The sequence below is a fragment of the Ixodes scapularis genome, unplaced genomic scaffold (assembly GCF_016920785.2).
Source record: "Ixodes scapularis isolate PalLabHiFi unplaced genomic scaffold, ASM1692078v2 PGA_scaffold11__112_contigs__length_91849675, whole genome shotgun sequence".
In the NCBI taxonomy this organism is placed as follows: domain Eukaryota; kingdom Metazoa; phylum Arthropoda; class Arachnida; order Ixodida; family Ixodidae; genus Ixodes; species Ixodes scapularis.
The window spans coordinates 62,384,930-62,403,331 of record NW_024609837.1 but is presented as its reverse complement, the minus strand read 5'-3'; the positions used below and the strand labels follow the sequence as shown (position 1 = coordinate 62,403,331).

At 44.8% G+C, this 18,402-nt stretch overlaps 1 protein-coding gene across 1 annotated transcript; it reads left to right on the top strand.

Annotated features, from left to right (window-relative positions):
- The first annotated feature begins 60 nt into the window (after nt 1-60).
- Nucleotides 61-13,650, top strand: LOC121048066. The gene is made up of 3 exons (XM_040503933.1): nt 61-126; nt 12,341-12,354; nt 13,110-13,650. The coding sequence occupies exons 1-3, from the start codon at nt 61-63 to the stop codon at nt 13,648-13,650; spliced, it is 621 nt and encodes a 206-aa protein (XP_040359867.1).
- The last annotated feature ends 4,752 nt before the right edge of the window (nt 13,651-18,402 follow it).

Here is an 18,402-nt window from a genome sequence, read left to right as displayed (position 1 = left end):
TATATATTCATTCAAAGCCTTTATTGCCAGGCGAATTGCATTCCTTTCAAGGTGTGCACTATGTCTAAGAAAAAACACTGCAAAACAATAACAGCGAAAAACAAAATAATAGTTAACATAATATTGGTAAGAGAAAACTTCGCTGCACAATCTAAGTTTTGATTCGCAACAAAAATATTAATTAAATATAAACAGAAGTAGGCAAAATTAATTTGTAGAAAAGTAATAGGATCAGTGTTATGCAGACTTTTACATCCTTAAAAGCGATAAAATTACTTGTAATCAATTACTGTTTAAAATAGTTTTATAAAAGTGCCATGAATTTTGTGAGATAGCAATCACAAAAATAAATAAGTACTTTGGCAAGTAGTACCATCACATGTAGACGTTACTATTTTACCAACACCTTGGTTTCCACACATTTACCTTGATTTGACCCTGGTTTCCTTAGATTTTGCGAACACCTTCCTATCCTGTGGTTTCCTGGTGTACAGCTACTCAGTCAATACATTTGGAGCCAACGTTACTAGGATATCTCCAATTTATTGGCTTCTAAGCATTGCGAACAGCAAAAAATAACCCGGTTTTTATCGAGCTCTACAGGAGCAGAACTACCGCGCTCTATGGAAGCAGGACTACAAAGACCGGGTTCTCTACAAATTAATTTTAGTTTGAAGTTTCATGTTAACTGTAATGTCTGCGTATTTCAGAACCGTTAAAGATATTGTACCCCTTTCCTCTTGAAAAATTTTAAATACAAATAAAAATACCTCTTCACTATGGTTTATTCACACGCCTATAAGATAGCTAAACAGCAAAAAAAAAGTAAGGTGCGATAAAGAAATTAGCTCTTCGTGACATGCAAGGTAAGATGTTGGCATTCCAATATAATTCAGAATATGGGTAGAGTACAATCCAGTGATTTTGATCCACAAATAGACAGTACGAAAAGCCGGCGTTTAAAAAGACAGAAAATTGGGAAATAGGAATATTGTTTTCAATGTCGCAAACTTTCTTTACATTTTGTTCTTGATACGTCAGATGATAATCTCATGAAACTTCTGAAGGAAAAGTAACTCTTACCTTTTTAATGTAAAGTTCGATTACTTTGCTTCTCAACTAATTTCCTTGGATACTTTCTAACCGAGACTAGTTAAAACTGCACTCGATTACGTTCCTTATGACGTGTACGTTTTTTTTTTTTGTTTTTTTTTTTTTCATAAACGAGACGGATAAAAGTACCCGCAAACATAGCGAGGCTGTTGAGGAACAAGACATTGTGCAGAGTGCAATGAATTTCCAGAATAAAAAATACCATTGACAACGCACACAACATCAGATCTCACATCGTTTTTTTTGTGATAAAATACAACATTTTTTTGACGTACAGCAGATCACTCTACATTTAAAAATGACACATTCGCACGAAGCTTCATTGATGGTGTAAATAATCGGGAAAAAATTAAAACTACAGATTTATATCTAAAAAAAAGGTTCACTAATGTTGTGTATGTCGAGGAGGCTGGTGATTAATTTGTATATAAATATTTGTTTCGTTTGTTTATACCGCTGGTCCTTGTTAATGACTATTGTAGGGGTGGTACACAATTAAGAATGAACACACATAGATACATAATAAAAATGAAAGCCAATTTGTCTAGTAGACAGCACAGTTCTTCACCTTTTCACCTTAAGATACACCATTGCGTGGTGACAAAAGAAACTAACGGAGTTGAACGAGCAGCTCCCATTTTAGACCCTTTCCTCCTGCCAATTTATTCGAAGTTCTTGCAAGTGTGCTGCCCAGAGATCCATTGACAAAAGGAGTCACTGCTCTTCCTTCCTTTCTATCGGTCATTGAAATGATCCAGGCAGTGTCGCGTACCTATAAATATTGAGTCTCTGTGGCACAGGTTATCACTTTTTTTTTTGCGATTGAAGCAGTAATACTATTCACGAATAAATGTATCGACCCCAGTTAATAATGGCTTCACTGATTAAAAGAAGACTATACTGATTGCTGCTTCAAGCTCTGGCAACGCAGGATATACATGAATTCTGCGATGGTTTAAGTGAAGGGGGGTCTTAATATATTCACGCAGTTTGTCCATAACAGTGAACGCCGTAATCTCCTTTGCTGGTTAGCAACGAGAGGGTGGTCATGATTTGCCACGCCTTGAGATTCTTAGTCTCTTGGTGACCATAGGGACGTCGAAACGTGTAGGCTATTTTATATAAGGGTGCTTCATGAATGATGCTACGACGGCCCGTTTTAGCGGTACATCTAATGGGTCACTTTTTCACAGTGCCGTGTTACCACTGACCACAGTGTACATATTGATTTTTTTTAAAGCCAGCCGTCGATACTGCCCAATTTTCGTGTGGGCCTCTCAGAAAGCCGAGAAACGAACTACAAAGCAGGAAAGTTTATGCGGCATCATGACAAAAACGTGCGATTCTTAAGCTGTCCGTGACGATAGCAATCTGAATTGCTGATTTATGTGTGTACCATCACACCTTGTAACAAATAGTATGCAAAAAATATTATAAAGCTTTAAGTGTTTAGCGCCCTCAAGGGTAATCGCGGCTGATGCCTCCGGTGCACACATTATACGTGTTCTATTTGATTTCTGCGGCCTTCCTCGTCATGAGGCAAACGTGTCTGACAGGGAAAACGGTTCGTCATGGATGGTGGTTATTCGCGTTTGCTCTCAACCGGAGAATAATTCGGGCAAACGTTTCTGCCTCCTGATTTGCATCGCGAGATTCTTCGCGAATTAACGTGGCGACTACAGCTAGGAAAACAGTCGTGGTCTAGAAAGCAAAATGACTACATCGCCTCATTTGCTTTTTTGTCAGTTTCGTTTTTCGACTTAACGGTGCTCCGCGGATATTTGTATCAACGCTCAGGTACGTGAATTCCACAAATAGCCACGCGCTACTTATATGGGCCAGCTGGTACATATCTACGGGATATTTCGGAGAGGCTGTTAAAGAGCGAAGGTGCTTTAGAATTTTCAAGTATGTAGACAATTTTTCTCATCTTTGGGTGCTCTATTGATTGATCACTCTGCTAGCGATGTCATGGGACTGCTGGATATGTTTCGCTCTTGTTTTTGTGGCCTGTCGTTTACGCATGAATTATCAAAGGAGGGAAGCCTTCAGTTTCTTGACCTTAGGTTAAGCTTTTTACCGGAACACGTCTGCTGGATGTACGTACCCAGATCTAGAAAAGGCATTCTCCCTTGTGACTCTGTTCATTCAAAACTGGTCAAGAGGGGAATCGCTAGCTCCTGCCTAGAGGCCTCTCTAAGGAAATCTTGTCAACATAGTGCGCAAAAGAGCTTTGGAAAACCCGTTGACCGCCTGCACGGGCGGGGTTTCCAGTGAGTTCATTGGCAGAAGTGGCGGGTAGTTTAAGTAGTTTAAAGGGGCCCTGAAGCCACGCTGCGAAAACAGAAATCTCAGGCCAGTAGTTATTCCTTGCATGTATTATGTCGCGGCTAACCTGAAGATAGTGGCACAGCAGTACAATCTTCTGATAGGGTTTTCTACGGCTAAAATTTGGGGCGGTTATGCAGTAAAATCAATAGGCCACGCCCGATCGCAGATTCGTGTGATACCAAGCACAGAAATAAGTACGTGGAATGTACGATTGGCGTAGTTTATAAAATTCCACTGACGTGTGTGTCGAGTTATGTGGGGCAATCTGGCAGATGCGTGACTGACCGCGCGCGACATTAAAAGTAGAGGGGGGGGGGCTGATGGCATCAGCGAAACTTCCTTGGCCCTTCACACGGATGAATATGGGTTTTTGAAACGGGGGCTGGGCAAAGACAAGTGACGATTACGATGCCTGTCGGGTATATATGTGTGCACTTTTCAAATGAACTTTAGTTGACAATGCGCCCTGTCCTGTTGTCTTTCTGTCTGTCCGTGCGTTTTTCAGCGTTTTTCCACCATAGCCACAAGCCAACATCCCCAACTCGTACTAATACATGCACACATTAAATTCAAGTTCAAATACAAGTATCGTTATACAGTCGGTGAAAGGTTAAGAATGCGTTAGAAGCTCCGTTGCCTTTCGCCGGGCTTCGGTTAAGCGTGTGACGAAGTGTCATCAAAGACAAACAAAAATGTTTGCGCTGAAGGCGAAGCACCTAGGGTAGTCTTAACTTTTCACAGACTACAGACACATCATTAATGCTATAGTCTCTGAGAGGCTAAGCAACGCAGGAGTTGGCTTAATTACTTCACGATTCTTGCTGAGTGATTCGGGTATGGGCGTTCTCGGCTAATACCGTCACATCACTTGTTTTGGAATGAAAAGATACCCGGAGCCCCCACACCCTTCGTTTATTAAGCTGTCAGTGCCTCTAACGGCTCGTTCACACTTGCGGACCCGGGAGCGAATCCTCGCTTGAAATGAAGCCGGGAGGGGGAATCCCCTCGCCGGCGACGGAATATTAGACCGCAGGAGCAACCGGTGCGAAACAGAATTTTCCTCCGCAGAAAACGTTTTCACGCCACCGCAGTTAACCAGAACGCGCGTAGGAAATGGCACTTGCCGGCGTCACATCCTCACTGAGCCGCCGAGTCGCCCGAGTTGTTGAGGTTGCCGCCGGAGTTGGCGGAGTTCCCATGCTGTTAAAATGGCGCCATCTTGCGCGTATCACTGTGTCGGCAGAGATGCTTATCGAGACTAAATTATTCGACCGCGTTGGACAACAGGCATCTGAGCAACGAAGAGAGTGAATCCCACAAAAGAAAGATCTGCGGAGTAAAATTGCCAAAAACGTTGACTCCGTTCGCTCGTTATTTTATTATTGCCTTCTTCTCTTATCGCCGAGAGAATGCTGGGAATTTACACGGCACTGTCGGTTAGCGTTCACTGCAAGAGGAAGTCTACGAGAGCATTTTTCTCGAACCCCACTCGAGCCGGGAGCAATTTGTTCTGATATTCGCGAGGGACCGCAGCCGCGCGAACGCGGCGGGTGGCAACAAATGTGAACGGCGCTGTCTTTTTCCGCCCAGTAAATTCGGTCGGCGACAAGAGACCTTTTCGCAAGTGTGAACGCGGCCCGAGTGTGTAATACGTGGAAGGCCATACATGAACTACAATGTAGACTCAGTCCAAAAAGTACGTCACGAATCAGTGGAGCAAATAATGGCGTACCCTGCTTTATTAAACTTGCGTATGTGAGCATGAACTAGTCAGCTGCGCCATTTCATCATGGAGCGCGCTGCGTAATCCTCGAGTTTTTGAATACCGCATCTCTCTCATCCGGTGTTTAGTCCGGAGGGGTAAAGTTTGGTAAGAAAAGGTGTTCCTTGAGACAACTTGTACCTGCTGCATAGTCAGCTTCCTGATCATAATGTCCGCGTAAAAAGGCTCTCATAAACAGCAAACCTCCACGATTACCTGCTTTATTAGCTCACAAGAGACTTACAATATGCATTTGCCACCATTAACCTACTCATTCGTTCAAAAAATCATCCACGTCACGTTAAAAAAAAAAAAAAAACGTTTTTGAAACAAAATAAAAAAAAAACTTCCATAGTTCTTTTATGAGTAAATTCTAAACTTTTGTAAATGTATTGTTCGTGGTCTATATTCAGGAAACTACGGTACAGACTGAACTGGGTAATGCTCTGCGTGTCAAGTATAATGTGTTTGTGAAGCTGCTACTGTTCAGACGCGCGTCCGTAAAAGAAATTTCCACGGCTTAGATCTGCTGCCCATAGCCAACCCTTTGTCATGCATTTCCAGTGCACGTTTGCTTGGCCTTTACATCCTGTGAGTTTCTTTTTCCGTAGAGAATGTTGAGAGGAATGATCAGAAAATGTATTTTGAATTAGTATATCTTTGACCACGATGCGGCAGCTATGCTCATCGCCTAACCTAGGATCTTATGATAAAAATAAAATTAACAAAATTTGTTTACATGCATTGCTTTTGTATTGAATTCACTCTTCTGTGACACTCGCGCTCGTGGCTCTCAGCAGCAAGTGGGACAACATATTTTGCTGCGGGCTCCGGAATGAGGACTGCATACCTCACATCTGTTGCACTTATTATTAAAGATAAATGCGGCGGAGTGCATTTATGTAATTATCGCGGGGAAACACGATTTCCTTACCCCAAAGTCTGCCCTCGTACTCCACCAGTGTTGCTGTTACAGGGCTTCCCAAATCAACGAAAGTGCCAAAAAAGAAAAAAAAAAAAAAAGACGTCCGCCATATTCCGTTAAACGGTTTAAATTCGGTGCATCTTCCGCTAATGGTGATTTAAAACAAAACATTTTGAACATATCTTTCAATACAAAACAGATTAAACTTTAAAAGTTTTCTAAACTAAAACTGAACTGGAATACACAGCATTTCTTTGAAGGAGGTAATCACTCTAGGTATTAGGGCATTATCTGCTGGGGAACCGGTTATAGTAATCGCGATAGTCACTCTCTAAAAAAAATGACCGCAAAGGGTGTTGTAGTAATAGTCACACTGTCGGTTAACATTTTTAACGTGTATAATTTTGAAAATAATTAATTATGTTTATAACAAACTAATTCACACCCGCATAACCGTAACCATTGCCATAATCACTCCAATCAGCCGGTTTATGAATGGACCAGTCCTTCACACATGCATTCAGAGGGGCGTGGATGCTTCCTCGTTTTCACAACGACATGAATAAGGAGCAAGCGGCAAAGATGCATTGTGAGGCTGTCATTGTCGTAGGCCTCGTGTTCGGACTCAATTTTCGCTGGGTATTTTAGCATTTTTTGTGACACAAGGATTATTGGGTGGTGTGCTAGTATGGCAGTTGTTACAGTAATGCATATTACAGTTAGAGGAAGATAATAATCGCATTACAATTGTCTAGCGTCTGTTCAGTTGCGCTCTTCCGACAAAGATGGTAGTTTCTGTTTGAAGCTGACATTGGTTTTGTTTTCACCGCACTAGTCTTACTAAACACTCCCTCTATTTTGGCGCTTAGTGCAACGCCAGGTTTGAAATTACATGTCTGGCCTGTTCGCCACATGTAAGCGCGTGAGAACTTCACTTGATGATGACTCTGTTAAAGCTTCTTTTGTGACCCCGAGTCTTGATTACCCTTCCACTTTTTCAGGAAACACTGCCATTGTCTAGTGGACAAGAATCAAACTTGTTTTTTTTTATTCTAGACACGCGGTGTTCTTAACTGACAAAATGTATGTTCACTTCAGACTTCCAGCATCGTTGGAAGTGACTGCATTATCTTTTCCATTAGCATACAAGTACAGTGTATGAAACTATGTTGTTACACAGCCTGTTTGTAGTGAGAACACCAGTTCAACCCTCACGCAGTTTACTCTTGTCTAGAAAAGGTAACCGAGGCATGGCTTCAGGTAAGAAAACATTTGAAGTCTGTACATGACAGGGTAAATTTGTGTCGCTTGAATTCCAGACTTATGATTTAAGCTTGAAAGTAAAGTCGCGATGTCGTTCAGCAGTTCTTTGTGATCGGCATCTTGCGGCCCAATCTTTCTCATTGTATGGCACTTGTCAGGATAGGTTGCATAGAGTGAAAACACTCCAATTGATCTGAGTTTGTACACAACGTACGACATTTCTGCACCTAAGCACTTTGCTCCGCCTCGCCAACCCAGAGTTGGCTTTTTACTTGATCCAGTTGTCTACGATTCCTGAAACCGCTGTTTCGATGAAAGTGATTTTGTAGAGAGGAAGCGTGTCTTTAGAGGGCACACTTGCGTTGGTGAGAAGCTTGGAGCATCTGCCCGAAATCGGTCGCGTACCAAATTTGCAGCCAAATTGGGAGATATTCCACTTTAGCCTTATTGGGAGGACCCAATGAATCTCTAAATGTGCATCGTGTTGGAAACACCTTATATCATCGATCCTATGGCCATGAGTCTTTTTGAGGGTTGACTGGCATCAGTATGTTGGTGTACACGGGCATGGCAGATTCATCAAGCCTAATACACTGAGGTAAACAAGAAAGGATTCGAAAGAATGAAATGTATCTATCGAAATTGTGAAATCTTAATTTTCCTCCGGGATATGTGTTTTACGGTGTCATAAACCATGGTAAGCGTAAATTTAAGATTTTACAAAAAGAAAATGTATTCCCATGACGTCGTGCAGACAAATATAACGAGCCTCAACGTAAAAAGTACATATTTCTGAGTTTGAGTGTAATATTAATTGATATTGTAACTTGGCCGTCCATATTTATTCGATGCAATATTATGATTTCTGCAGCTACCGGCTGAAATCACCTTTTAATATAATTTTATTGAGAACTTCTAAAGCAAGGGCACAATAAAAGAATGTCCCAAAATGTTATAAATAAAACTTCGTCCACAAAAACAAAAAAAAAAAAACGTTTGCGCGAATTTAGTTAAAATTGCGTCAAGTGTATAAAGTGACCAAATTTTTCCTAAACATGGAAGGCTAGCGACGCAACTAAAAGTCGTACTTTGTTTGGGATGTCTCCTTCTTCGTCCTAGTAGCTTCAACTTAGGTATCCAAGTGTACTTGCAAGTTACGACTACCTATAACGTCTCTTTTGACACAATAAGGGGTATATGAGCTCCGCAAGTTAAATCTCTGTTAGGATCACCGGAGCGGAAGCAACCTCCCCGCCAGATTTGGGTGAGACTGTCCAGTCAGGTGCTGTGCTTTTGAGAACGCCTGAATGTTGCGCTCTCTGTTCGGAGGAGATAATGTCAATCAATGCGCTCCTTAATGCTGCCATCGATTTCCTATCGTTGCTCGCCCACGGAGTGGACGACACTGTGCGAAGTTGCCCAGCTTAACGGGGTTGCCCCAATGGCAGTCGAATCGGACAGTCATTGGAGATTCGGACTTGGATTTAACGACATTATAACTATGTAAATTTATCTTTAAACATCGTTGAAGTTTGTTCAGATTGACATGCTTGCTTGTTCAATCACAACTTTCTGACAAAGAAAAATGGCAATCGTGTTGGATTTAATCGCGATACTTTTGAAACTGCAAGTTACACAGAAGTAGCCATAGTTCACTTGAACAGGCTGATAACGCCTTGTACGTTTCCTCTTTCCATGTAATTTGAGCAATGGAATTTGAAGTAATTAGATAATATATCACTAAAGAAAACGCGGACGTCTGAACGCAGACTGACTTTTTGTACAATGTTTAGATATACATGTATTCCCGGGGTACAATTTTTGTGAATGGTGAGAGCGATTTTGCAAATGGTGATTGGACATGGCGTCACAACTTTTTGTCAGTCTTTGTTTATTAATCATCATTATTCACCCTCTGGTGTGTCCGCGATCGGCAGTATTTCGTTAAGAACTTCAACAAATAAGAAATTGAAAGAAAGGTCTCGCACCTTCAGATGCGCTAGTCCCATAGCGCTTCCACTGGTGGATTTCAGTTCCTCAACGGCAGCAGAGCAATCCAAGATTAGCAAGAGAAGCGAGGATGGTCGGTCGCTACCAAATGAAATAGCAGACAATAAAAATGTCAGCCTGTCTCCGATCCTATTTTGCCGCGGCACTCACTTCGTATCAGCAAATCTGTATCGTATCAGATCAAGGCGGACAAGCTATCTGTATGCTCCATTGCCACGTGCCTTTCCCTTGCCCTCTACTACACTAACCCCTTTCCACCTTCGGCTGTATAAGTAACAACACGGAATAAACCAAAGCATTGTTATCCTGATACCCGAGTTGTCTATTCTTACCAGCCCACACAAGAACGATACATGGTGTCAGAAGTGGGATTGAACCGAACGTGAAGGTCGACGTCATGGAGCACCTAAGGCTGCCTGAACCATTACAACTGACAGCTGATGGAGGAAGAAACTGGAAACTGTTTCGTCAGAGGTTCGACCTTTTCCTTCAAGCCACAGCAAGCACCGACAAGCCGAGATCGGAGGCGGCAAAGACAGCCCTGCTGCTCAGCGTGGCGGGAGAGGAAGCCTTGGACGTGTTTAACAACTTTGTGTTCACCGAAGAAGAAAACAAAGACTACGCCACCGTGACTGCCAAATTCGAAGAATACTGCGTGGAGCAACAAAACGAAATTCACGAAAGATACGTCTTCCGCTCCCGTCTGCAGGGAGAGGTGGAACCGTTCGAGCAGTTTCTACGTACCTTGAAGAGACAAGCGCAGCACTGCAACTTCGGGACCGTGGCAGACGAGATGGTACGCGACCAAGTGGTGTTTGGAACCAACTTGCCGAAGCTTCGAGAGAAGATGCTCAGGGACAAACACCTGACCTTGGAAAAGGTCGTCATCTTATGCAAGGCGGCAGAAACATCAGCTCGTCAAAATGAAGTCTGGCGTAAGGCAAGTGAAGAACTCGACGTTAACGCTATGAAGACCAGCAAGAACGCTCCGACAAGCCCCCGGCGCAACCCGAACTGTACGCGCTGCAATCGAAGGCATGCCTTGCGACGCTGCCCGGCATACGGAAAGACCTGCTACTCGTGCAATGGGCGGAACCACTTCGCATCTTGTTGCCGCGAGAAAGATGCCGTTTACGAGGTACAGCATGAAAACGACGACTTCGAGGTGCTGGATGTCGCAGTCGGCAGCGCCAACAAAAAACGCGACTGGCTGGTGGACGCGTGTCTTCAAGGCAAACACCTAAGTTTCAAAGTTGACACAGGGTCACAAGCTAACGTGTTACCACTATCCGTGTTCCGCAAGTTCAAGACCGTGACGCTGAAACCCAGCGGCGCTGTTCTAAGATCCTACGGTGGCAACGTCATCAAGCACGTCGGTACATTTTTATCGCCCGGGACGGTAGGCGACCGCCAGATATGCGCCGAATTTTTCGTGGTAAAGAACGGCCACAGCGCTATCTTAGGCTTGGCAGCTAGCGAGAAGCTAGGCATCGTCAATCGCGTTGTTGAAGGCGTGTCGACGAGCAACACCGAAGCAGTCTTCGAGGAATTCCCGCAGCTTTTCCACGGAACCGGGCGTACCCCGAAAGAATACAAGATGTTGCTACGCAAGGACGCCGTGCCAATCGTTCAGCCAGCTCGAAGGGTTCCCCTGTCGCTGCGAGAGCCTCTTCGTGCAGAACTGGACCGAATGGAACGCGAAGGCATCATTCAGAAGGTCAGCAGCCTGACGGACTGGGTAAGCCCGTTAGTCATTGTACTAAAAAAAGACAGCAAGTTGCGGGTATGCATGGATCCCAGAAGGATTAATGAAAACCTGAAAAGAGAACACTACCAAATGCCTCGTGGAGAAGATATTGAAGCGGACTTGGCAGGCGCGAAGTTTTTCTCGCGTCTAGACGCAAACGCGGGGTTTCACCAAATCCCACTGGACGAGCAATCATCCAAGATATGCACGTTTGCCACGCCGTTCGGCCGTTATCGCTTTCTACGCCTTCCATTTGGCATAGCGTCAGCTAGTGAGGTGTTTCAAAAAGCCCTCAACGAAGTGTTCGAGGGCCTTCCTGGCATACGTGTATACGTGGACGATGTGCTGATCTGGGGTGCGACTAGGGCGGAGCATGACCAGAGGCTGCACGATGCACTAAAGGCAGCTGAAGCAGCGGGCCTAACTTTTAATGCAGCCAAATGCCAATTCGGCGTTCAAGAAATTTTGTTTCTGGGCGACATCATTAGCCACAAAGGCATTAGCCCCAATCCCGCCCTTGTGGACGGTCTTCTCAAAATGCCAAAGCCACAAGCCAAATTGGCAGTACAAAGGTTGCTCGGGGTTGTTAACTATTTTAGCAAGTATCTACCGTCACTTTCCCAGCGCACTTCGACTCTGCGTTCCCTGGTCAAACAAGACGTCATTTTTGAATGGACACCTAATCATGAAAACGAGTGGCAAGCCATATGTCAGGAACTAAGCGAGGCACCGCTGCTTGCTATTTTTGACCTAGGTTTGGAGACTAAGATAACTTCAGACGCATCTCAAAGTGGCATTGGCTCCGCACTCCTACAACGTCATGGGGACTGCTGGAAACCGGTCGCTTACGCGTCGAGAGCGCTGAGTGAATCGGAACAGAGATATTCGCAAATTGAAAAAGAGGCTTTGGCGTTGGTTTTCGGTTGCGAAAAGTTTAACCATTTTGTGTATGGTCGCCCACTCATACTCGAGAGCGACCACAGCCCGCTGATAAACATATCTAGGAAAGGCATAGCCGATATGCCGCCAAGAGTGCAACGTTTTTTCCTACGATTGCTTAAATACGATTACACGTTGATATTTGTTCCTGGCAAGCAGATGGCCCTGGCTGATATGCTTTCTCGATCTCCTGCTCCTGGGAACAAGGGGGCCGCCGACACGGGCGACGTAGAAATTCACGCCGTCACAGTCGTATCAGCACTCGTAAGTGAAAAAACTGCTGCGAAACTTGCACATGAAACCGCTACTGATCCGTGTCTTAGCGTAGTACTACGAAAGCTCGGGAGGGGAGACGAAGTGGAAGGGGCGCTGAAATCAGTTGCCGCCGAACTTTCAGTAGTAGACGGCATACTTTTGAAAGGAACGAAAGTAGTAATTCCCACGAGCATGCGCAGAGAGATGTTAAAGAGGATTCACGCAGGCCACCTTGGCACGGTAAAGTGCAAAGCTAGGGCTAGGCAATTAGTCTACTGGCCGAACATAAACTCTGACGTCGAGTCGTTGATCCAAAGCTGCCCGACCTGCAGAACATATGCCTATAAGCAACCATCAGAGCCTCTGATTCTACAACCAACGCCCACTCAACCATGGTACCGTGTCGCTGTCGATCTCTTTCAGTATTCCGGAGGACACTATCTGTGTGTTTACGATTCGATGTCCAATTTCCCAGAGGTGGAGCTCCTACCCGACACAACAGCCACCTCGGTTATTGATAGACTGAGTGCTATATTTTCGAGATACGGCATCCCAACGGAGGTATGCTCAGATAACGGCCCAAAGTTTAGCAGCCACGAGTTCGCGCTGTTTGCAAAGCATTACGATTTCAAACATGTGAAATCCAGCCCGCAATACCCCCAATCTAACGGGCTCGCGGAAAAGGGTGTACAACTAATCAAACGCATCTTAAAGAAAACGAAAGCTGCAAACGAATGCTTTTGGCTTGGCATATTAAGTTACAGGGCATGTCCTGTCGAAGATGGTCGGTCTCCGGGCGAGCTGCTGCAAGGAAGGCGGCTGCGCACACCCGTGCCGGACTTCGATCCCCTTCCTGCGATACGGGTCAAGAAACACCGACAGACAGGCCACAACGAGCGGGTGCTGCCCCGCCTTAAAAACGACGACGTGGTACGCCTGAATGGAGCGTCATGGGCGCGGAAAGCCAAGGTAGTTGGATCAGCCGGGCCGCGGTCCTTTTACGTGCGTACGGAGAATAATACCGTACTTCGGCGCAACCGTCGACACCTTTTAGCGACGAAGGAAGAATGCGAGGTCGACTTGTCAGACGACGAAGATTCGGACAACGACCGGGCCTCATCACACGGAATGACATCCACAGCGCCAACCATCACGACGGCTCTACAAACGGCAACTACGACGACTCTACAAGCGGCAGCGCAGCAGCCAACGGTTCAGCCACCGCGAAGGACAACACGACAGAAGCGGCCTCCGGAGCGATTTCGTTATGACGAGCGCTTCCAGCAAACGAGCCAGAGGTGTTGAGCTCAGCGGTGAACGACCGTTGGGAAGGAGGATGTATCGTATCAAATCAAGGCGGACAAGCTATCTGTATGCTCCATTGCCACGTGCCTTTCCCTTGCCCTCTACTACACTAACCCCTTTCCACCTTCGTCTGTATAAGTAACAACACGGAATAAACCAAAGCATTGTTATCCTGATACCCGAGTTGTCTATTCTTACCAGCCCACACAAGAACGATACAAAATCCAAATTCTTTTTCTTTTTCGGGTTGGTTACGGTGTTATGCTGTTCCATTTTTGTCATCGAATTACGGTTTATAGCAGTAAAATTTCGTTCTTTTCACGCGCCACCAGAAAGAAAAAAACATCTCCGAACGATATCACTGCTCGCTTTATGAGAAGCAGATCAGATATGGCGCTAGCTTACCCGATTCGGACACTAGACATCAGTATTACACTGAGTTTGCAAGCTTATCTCTATTCGCCAGCTTAGGACAAATGTAGTAACGAGGCAGCTAAACCAAATTTTCGAATACAGATCACTACGTAAAATGAAATTTGTTCTACTCGACAAATGAGTGATTCAGTGCAATGGGTGAAGAAATTGGCCTCGAGTCTGGTTAAATAATCGCCTGTCGGAACCACTGGAGCTTTGTAATCACCCGTTTAATTTCGAACCTTTCAGTGCAAACACAACGCTGAACTGAAATGTTTCTTCATGTCTGAAAAATTGCAGGTGTGCCACTTGCAATTTCGTTCTGAAATGGATAAGCCTCCGACATATCTAGCAAATCTACCCAAGGTGGGGTCATTCGGATATTCGATTGAATATTTTTGTCACAGCCCGTCATGCGCCGTTTACGGATAAGATATAAACCTAATCTAATAACCTGAAACATGATATGTAGAAATAGCAACCTTTGGTGTCAAACATAGCAATTGCACCTTAAAATAAACTAAGACTCTATGCAGAGCAACTTAATATCTATGAATCTTGATAATACACACTGATGTCGCCTCCGAAAAGCTTAGCCGTCAAGTGTTTCCATCGAAGCAGTTCATCTAGTTGTCTAAACGACTTCATGGGAGGCATTCATAGACATAACAAATGGCTTACTAAGTTATATACGCATTGGCGTAGGAGGGGATGATTTTCGATGAAAAATCATCATTAAACTTTACAAAGATAGAAGGTGCCTGTCCTGCACTCAAAGGTCAGTAAAAGCTCCAAAGTCAGATATCTTTGCCAAATCGGCCGTATTACTAAATTCTCCCATGGCGTTATAAAGTAAGAGAACTAGATGCAAATGTTAGTAAATGGCTTCGCATCCCGGATGTAATTTCCGAATTGCCAATCATTTGTAATATGATCAGATAAATGGAGGCACCCAAATCGGTAACGAATATTACGCCAAAATAAAAAGAAATAATTGTAATATCGCTCACTGGCCAGGACGGAAAAGAAAAGCTAACCCTATAATAAAGTACGTTCTTAAAAATTCAAAATTACGAGACTTTATAAACTAGGCCCTTAGCCGAGTAGTGGCGATATTATCTATGAGAAGAATGTGATTGAGACATATAATAACTTCCAATCAATCGGTAATTGAACAGGATATTGACGCCCTGTAAGCATTGGCCCCTTAATCCATATTGATAGCTGGCTATCTGGAGAGCAATATTTCAATCGGCTGCCTCACCTCGTATCTTGGTCAAAATCCACGGTCGTCAGAAGGGAACGGCTGGGAGCCCGAAACACGTCGGCGTCGGTCGGGGAAGGTACGGAAAATGTGAGCCGCGAGCGTCACCGCCCGTCAGAGAAGCCCCTTTTAAGGCCTTGCCTCGGCGAGGGCACTCGGGCACCACAGCCAGAGGACCAGAACGGAGTTCCTCGAGCCTTGCCCGACGCCAGGATGCCGCCGTCCTCAGTTCGCTGCTAAACCCGACAGTGTGGTGGAGGCCGCGGGATCCATGGACCAATAAGAAGTCCTATCTTTTGCCACGTGACAATGCTCCCGCCCATGCCCTTGCGTAGGGGGGCGGAGTCAAGTGATAAAAGGGAGACGTTTGATTGGCCCGGCGGTCTCGCAGCTTCCATCGCACTGTCATCCGGGGAATGAGAAAAATGTACAGCCTACATTCGCCGCATAGCTTGGCTCCTTCGGCCAAGTTTGACTCTCACTAGGAGCACTGGCGCTCGTGGACGAAGACTTGAAGATGCACAGGTGGTAGGTAGGTTGGACGTTGATACCTCCAAATGATATGACCTCGGCATGTTTTTTTTGTTCGTTTTTTCCGAATTTTTAGGCGGAGCACAGTGACATGAGTATGCTTCAGACATAATTCCATCCATAGTTCGATCGCTATAATCGCACAGAGGGCTGCGAAAAGCGCAAGGCGAATTTTTCGCGTGCCCGACCACCAGCACGTGCTAACTCTCTTCCACCGTGTTTTGAATTCCCATGCACACTCGACGCTCAATATACGCTGAACTGCTATCGATGCCTGGAAGCTCCTGCTAGAGGCGGGACAGCTGAAGGCCTCATTGTCGTTCTTATGCTGTTAGGGACTGTACCAGTCGGAACCTTCCCTGATAATGTTTAACTTTGTATACCGAATCCCGCTAAGTGTTCTTTCGTTTAGTTTTATTACTTTTTTCTAGTTTATAAAGCTACAAAGAACATGTTCTCTCCGACAAACGTGTGTAGAAAACTTATCCAACACAGCACGATTACTCCTGTGGGAATCATTTGCAACTTATTTCTTTGCTGCCCTCCTCGACCCTTGCGAAGTTTTAAATATTTGTTTATGGAAAAATGTCAGTGTATTTCATGACATGTCAAGAATGGTGTAGAATCTCCGCCTCTTGCGCCAGCTTCCTACTTCTAATAGCGCTTCGATGCACGCGCAACGAAAGCGCGACGGAAAACAACTGTCATGTTCTGGTTGCTCTTACATTCTTCACGTTTTACCGACTACTGGAATCTGTAAATTCAGAGGTCATCCAGATCTAAATTTTCTGATCTGGGTTTATAAAGGCCAAACATTGCAGATCGCCTTTTCTCGCTCAGCCTAAAAAGTACCGTGTAAAAAAACCAGACTGAGTAAACGAGACTTTTTTCAACTATACTCGACCTCACAAATCTCTGCAGTAAAAAGAAAGGCACGGGCGCGTGAGCCTAGCTCAACAGAATGATTTTGTTTCTACGAGAAATCGTGCATGGGAGGCACTACCCAAAGCCACGCGCTCGTGGCCCTGCAATTGTCTGCACCGCAGACGTTTGTGAAATTGAGTAGACAAATTTTCTGATCATATCAAAAACATATTAAAAGCTAGTAGGGCAGGATAGGTTACAGATAGTTCGGCGCCTAGTAATCAACCTATAAAATAGATAGTAGTGATAAAAAGTTTTAGACCGTTCTTAAAGGAGCTGTGCAACGATATTCAGTTGGAATGTTTTTCACTATACACGAGCTTACTGGCACTAGTGGGACTCAAGGATACTCGCACGCAACGCCACTGGCGAAGAAACTCCTTTGTTGCGGTGAAATTTCAAGGACAAAAGCAATTATTTTCGTTCAATTTCTCCTTTGCAAAATTTGATGACGTAACGTGGGGATCGCAGAACACCCAAGTGACGATATTTGAATGCGGTTCATAGATTGGACCCGTGCCCTGCGTGGGCACTCGATTTGGGCTCGTGATAATTACTAGCTCGAGAAGCATTCGGGTAGTCGCCCGCGTCCAATCGCTGCAACAACGACAATAGCCGAGCCATAACAATGTCTGAAACTCAGCGCGTGTCCTGTACCTTGCCAACCCCAGCGCGTGGCTATGATCAACATTGGTGGCATATAATCGGCTCCAGATCGCGTGGCCGCTTGTTCTGGCTGCGAGTTGAGGGGGTGAACGCTGCTCGTTTTTCTTTAACTTTTTTCCGGGACTTCTATTGCGTGAAGTGAAAAACGCACGCGTGTTTCATAGGTCATTAACATCAGGGATCTGTTGTAAGCGGTATTTGTGCAAAGTACAAAAATTGTTGCATCGCCCCTTTAAAGGAGCGGTGCAACGATATTCAATTGGAATGTTTTTTCACTTGACACGAGCTTACTGGCACACCTGGGACTCAAGGATACTCACAGGCAACTCCACTGGCCGAGAAACTCCTTTGTTGGGGTGTAATTTCAAGGACAAAAGCGATCATTTTCATTGAATCTCTCCTTTGCAAAATTTGAGGACGTAACGTGGGGATCGCAGTACACCCAAGTGACGATATTTGAATGCGGTTCATAGATTGGACCCGAGAATTGCGTGAGCACTCGACTTGGGCTCGTGATATTTGCTAGCTCGAGAAGCATTCGGGTAGTGACCCGTGTCCAACCGCTGCAACGACGACAATAGCCGAGCCATAACAATGTCTGGAACTCAGCGCGTGTCCTGCGCTTTGCCAACCCCAGCGCGTGGCTATGATCAACACTGGCGGCATATAATCGGCTCCAGATCACGTGGCCGCTTGTTCTGGCTGCGAGTTGAGGGGGTGAACGCTGCTCGTTTTTCTTTAATTGTTTTCTGGGACTTCTATTGCGTGGGGTGAAAAACGAACGCGTATTTCATTGGTCATTAACGTTAGGGATCCGTTTTAAGCGGTATTTGCGCAAAGTACAAAAATTGTTCATACTCCTTTAAAACATTTGAATGAACTGGAAGCACTCTACAAGTTTCGTGGCATTCGATTCTAAATAACGCTAAGCTTTCAAAAAAAAAAAAATACTT

Bases quoted from the DNA above. Each gene is read 5' to 3' on its own strand.
- LOC121048066 (XM_040503933.1), top strand. From the start codon at position 61: ATGTCTAAGAAAAAACACTGCAAAACAATAACAGCGAAAAACAAAATA.